The 4,885-nt window shown below is 52.9% G+C and overlaps 1 protein-coding gene across 1 annotated transcript; it reads right to left on the reverse strand.

Annotated features, from left to right (window-relative positions):
- Positions 1 to 880: 880 nt before the first annotated feature.
- LOC119191588 (zinc finger protein 565-like) lies at positions 881 to 4,579 on the reverse strand (the record flags this gene model as incomplete). The annotated part of the gene is made up of 9 exons (XM_037445477.1): positions 881 to 970; positions 1,273 to 1,356; positions 1,468 to 1,552; positions 1,661 to 1,737; positions 2,141 to 2,314; positions 2,534 to 2,625; positions 3,411 to 3,552; positions 4,213 to 4,354; positions 4,441 to 4,579. Coding segments are annotated over 9 exons (1,025 nt in total), but the record flags the coding sequence as incomplete, so codon positions are not given.
- Between the last annotated feature and the right edge of the window lie 306 nt (positions 4,580 to 4,885).

Below are 4,885 nucleotides of genomic sequence, written 5' to 3' on the forward strand. Positions count from 1 at the left end.
TCACGGAGTGGTTCATGTGTTCGTAGAGCAGGTGCTTGCGCATGAAGCCGGCGCCGCAGGCGAGGCACTCGTAGGGCTTATTGTTATTACTATTAACTCACGGAGTGGTTCATGTGTTCGTAGAGCAGGTGCTTGCGCATGAAGCCGGCGCCGCAGGCGAGGCACTCGTAGGGCTTATTGTTATTACTATTAACTCACGGAGTGGTTCATGTGTTCGTAGAGCAGGTGCTTGCGCATGAAGCCGGCGCCGCAGGCGAGGCACTCGTAGGGCTTATTGTTATTACTATTAACTCACGGAGTGGTTCATGTGTTCGTAGAGCAGGTGCTTGCGCATGAAGCCGGCGCCGCAGGCGAGGCACTCGTAGGGCTTATTGTTATTACTATTAACTCACGGAGTGGTTCATGTGTTCGTAGAGCAGGTGCTTGCGCATGAAGCCGGCGCCGCAGGCGAGGCACTCGTAGGGCTTATTGTTATTACTATTAACTCACGGAGTGGTTCATGTGTTCGTAGAGCAGGTGCTTGCGCATGAAGCCGGCGCCGCAGGCAGGGGCACTCGTAGAGACTTATTGTTATTACTATTAACTCACGGAGTGGTTCAGGTGTTCGTAGAGCAGGTGCTTGCGCATGAAGCCGGCGCCGCAGGCAAGGCACCTCGTAGGGCTTATTGTTATTACTATTAACTCACGGAGTGGTTCATGTGTTCGTAGAGCAGGTGCTTGCGCATGAAGCCGGCGCCGCAGGCGAGGCACTCGTAGGGCTTATTGTTATTACTATTAACTCACGGAGTGGTTCATGTGTTCGTAGAGCAGGTGCTTGCGCATGAAGCCGGCGCCGCAGGCGAGGCACTCGTAGGGCTTATTGTTATTACTATTAACTCACGGAGTGGTTCATGTGTTCGTAGAGCAGGTGCTTGCGCATGAAGCCGGGAGCCGGCGAGGCACTCGTAGGGCTTATTGTTATTACTATTAACTCACGGAGTGGTTCATGTGTTCGTAGAGCAGGTGCTTGCGCATGAAGCCAGCCGGCGCCGCAGGCGAGGCACTCGTAGGGCTTATTGTTATTACTATTAACTCACGGAGTGGTTCATGTGTTCGTAGAGCAGGTGCTTGCGCATGAAGCCGGCGCCGCAGGCGAGGCACCTCGTAGGGCTTATTGTTATTACTATTAACTCACGGAGTGGTTCATGTGTTCGTAGAGCAGGTGCTTGCGCATGAAGCCGGCGCCGCAGGCGAGGGCACTCGTAGGGCTTATTGTTATTACTATTAACTCACGGAGTGGTTCATGTGTTCGTAGAGCAGGTGCTTGCGCATGAAGCCGGCGCCGCAGGCGAGGCACTCGTAGGGCTTATTGTTGTACTATTAACTCACGGGTGGTTCATGTGTTCGTAGAGCAGTGCTTGCGCATGAAGCCGGCGCCGCAGGCATGCAGGCACCTCGTGGGGCTTATTGTTGTTACTATTAACTCACGGAGTGGTTCATGTGTTCGTAGAGCAGGTGCTTGCGCATGAAGCCGGCGCCGCAGGCTTGAGCCTCGTAGGGCTTATTGTTATTACTATTAACTCACGGAGTGGTTCATGTTCGTAGAGCAGTGCTTGCGCATGAAGCCGGCGCCGCAGGCAGGAAGCACTCGTAGGGCTTATTGTTGTTACTATTAACTCACGGGTGGTTCATGTGTTCGTAGAGCAGGTGCTTGCGCGAAGCCGGCGCCGCGGCGGGGCACTCGTAGGGCTTATTGTGCTGTTAACTCACGGAGTGGTTCATGTGTTCGTAGAGCAGGTGCTTGCGCATGAAGCCAGCGCCGCAGGCAAGGCACTCGTAGGGCTTATTGTTATTACTATTAACTCGGAGTGGTTCATGTGTGTTCGTAGAGCAGGTGCTTGCGCATGAAGCCGGCGCCGCAGGCAAGGCACCTCGTAGGGCTTATTATTGTATTACTATTAACTCACGGAGTGGTTCATGTGTTCGTAGAGCGGGTGCTTGCGCATGAAGCCGGCGCCGCAGGCGAGGCACTCGTAGGGCTTATTGTTATTACTATTAACTCACGGAGTGGTTCATGTGTTCGTAGAGCAGGTGCTTGCGCATGAAGCCGGCGCCGCAGGCTAGGCACTCGTAGGGCTTATTGTTATTACTATTAACTCACGGAGTGGTTCATGTGTTCGTAGAGCAGGTGCTTGCGCATGAAGCCGGCGCCGCAGGCAAGGCACCTCGTAGGGCTTATTGTTATTACTATTAACTCACGGAGTGGTTCATGTGTTCGTAGAGCAGGTGCTTGCGCATGAAGCCGGCGCCGCAGGCAGAGGAGGCACTCGTAGGGCTTATTGTTATTACTATTAACTCACGGAGTGGTTCATGTGTTCGTAGAGCAGGTGCTTGCGCATGAAGCCGGCGCCGCAGGCGAGGCACTCGTAGGGCTTATTGTTATTACTATTAACTCACGGAGTGGTTCATGTGTTCGTAGAGCAGGTGCTTGCGCATGAAGCCGGCGCCGCAGGCGAGGCACTCGTAGGGCTTATTGTTATTACTATTAACTCACGGAGTGGTTCATGTGTTCGTAGAGCAGGTGCTTGCGCATGAAGCCGGCGCCGCAGGCAAGGCCCTCGTAGGGCTTATTGTTATTACTATTAACTCACGGAGTGGTTCATGTGTTCGTAGAGCAGGTGCTTGCGCATGAAGCCGGCGCCGCAGGCGAGGCACCTCGTAGGGCTTATTGTTATTACTATTAACTCACGGGTGGTTCATGTGTTCGTAGAGCAGGTGCTTGCGCATGAAGCCGGCGCCGCAGGCAAGGCACTCGTAGGGCTTATTGTTATTACTATTAACTCACGGGTGGTTCATGTGTTCGTAGAGCAGGTGCTTGCGCATGAAGCCGGCGCCGCAGGCGAGGCACTCGTAGGGCTTATTGTTATTACTATTAACTCACGGGTGGTTCATGTGTTCGTAGAGCAGGTGCTTGCGCATGAAGCCGGCGCCGCAGGCAAGGAGGCACCTCGTAGGGCTTATTGTTATTACTATTAACTCACGGAGTGGTTCATGTGTTCGTAGAGCAGGTGCTTGCGCATGAAGCCGGCGCCGCAGGCAGGGCACTCGTAGGGCTTATTGTTATTACTATTAACTCACGGAGTGGTTCATGTGTTCGTAGAGCAGGTGCTTGCGCATGAAGCCGGCGCCGCAGGCAAGGCGCACTCGTAGGGCTTATTGTTATTACTATTAACTCACGGGTGGTTCATGTGTTCGTAGAGCAGGTGCTTGCGCATGAAGCCGGCGCCGCAGGCAGAGGCACTCGTAGGGCTTATTGTTATTACTATTAACTCACGGAATTGGTTCATGTGTTCGTAGAGCAGGTGCTTGCGCATGAAGCCGGCGCCGCAGGCAGGCACTCGTAGGGCTTATTGTTATTACTATTAACTCACGGAGTGGTTCATGTGTTCGTAGAGCAGGTGCTTGCGCATGAAGCCGGCGCCGCAGGCAAGGCACCTCGTAGGGCTTCTTGTCGCTGTGCACGAAGCGGTGCGTGTTGCGGTTGTCGCGCGTCGTGAACGTCTTGCCGCAGATCTGACGAAATGTAACCGCCACTGAGTACCCGCAACTCATAATAATAGTCACCTAATGGTGGTAGGTCTCTCATATGTGAGAGTCCGCCTGAGTTGGTACCATCGCAATGTCTATTTTAGCCAAGCAACAGTGTTTAGTCACTGTCGTGTTCCGGTTTGAAGTATTACACTTAACATAATAAGACTTAACATCTCATGTCTCATGGCGAGCGCAGTAGAGTACCAAACAATACTTTGTAATTGAAGGTGTTGGTGTTTTTGCTGTGTATAGGCAGTCGTATCGCTTACCATCAGGCAAACGGTAAGCTCGACTCGTCACTCAAAGCAATAAAAAAGAAAACATCACAAGAACTAAATGATAATAAATTATAACATCTGAGACTGCGAGTCATCGGACCTTTGAGTTGCGAAGACCATGAGACTTAAAGCCATAGGGTATATGAGACCATGAGTTCCCCAGGCTTATGGGCAGAGTTGGTCTACGGAGAGGCGAATAGGGGAAACCCCCGTGGTACATTGAAAGACCCTTTTTTTTACAATGTTACCCGATGAAATTGGTAAAACTGGGGAACTGTTCTTTGTTTCGCCCGGGACTTCGTTAAGGTCGCCACTACCTATAGGACTATGAGTCACAAGGACCTTGAGACTTTACACAACTCACTTCGCACACGTAAGGCCGCTCGCCGCTGTGAGTCCGGATGTGTTTCTTGTAATGTTCGGGGTACACGAACGTGGACGAACACACTTCGCACTTGAGCGGTCTCTCGCCCGTGTGCGACGCCTTCACGTGGTAGTCTAGTAGCCTGCAATGGACATATAATGCGGAATGTAATATTTTCACTTCGTAACTTATTTCGTGGCATACTGTTATAATAGGTGCTCATATTACCTTCTCCGTTTGAACTGCTTGGGACAGAGGCTGCAGGCGTGTCGTTTCTCGTTGAGATGCGTGGCGCGGCGGTGCGAGTGCAGGTTGGAGCGCTGGCTGAACGTCGCGCCACACGTCTCGCACGCGAACGGACGCTCGCCTGCCGATAACACGGACTACAGATCCTATACCATATATATAGAGCGAAAAGAGCGTTTGAGATCGTTCATTGAAAATGGCGATTAGTGAACGAGTGAATTTTGTAAGGAGGGAGGCGGTATGTGCGTGCGTGTGTGTGTGTGTGTGTGTGTGTGTGTGCGTGCGTGTGTGTGTGCGTGTGTGCGTGCGTGTACCGGTGTGCGTGCGCAGATGGTCGCGAGGCTCGGCGCGGCGCGCGTGTGTGTGTGCGTGTGTGCGTGCGTGCGTGTACCGGTGTGCGTGCGCAGATGGTCGCGCAGCTCGGCGC

Source organism: Manduca sexta, unplaced genomic scaffold (genome assembly GCF_014839805.1).
Source record: "Manduca sexta isolate Smith_Timp_Sample1 unplaced genomic scaffold, JHU_Msex_v1.0 HiC_scaffold_1671, whole genome shotgun sequence".
NCBI lineage: Eukaryota > Metazoa > Arthropoda > Insecta > Lepidoptera > Sphingidae > Manduca > Manduca sexta.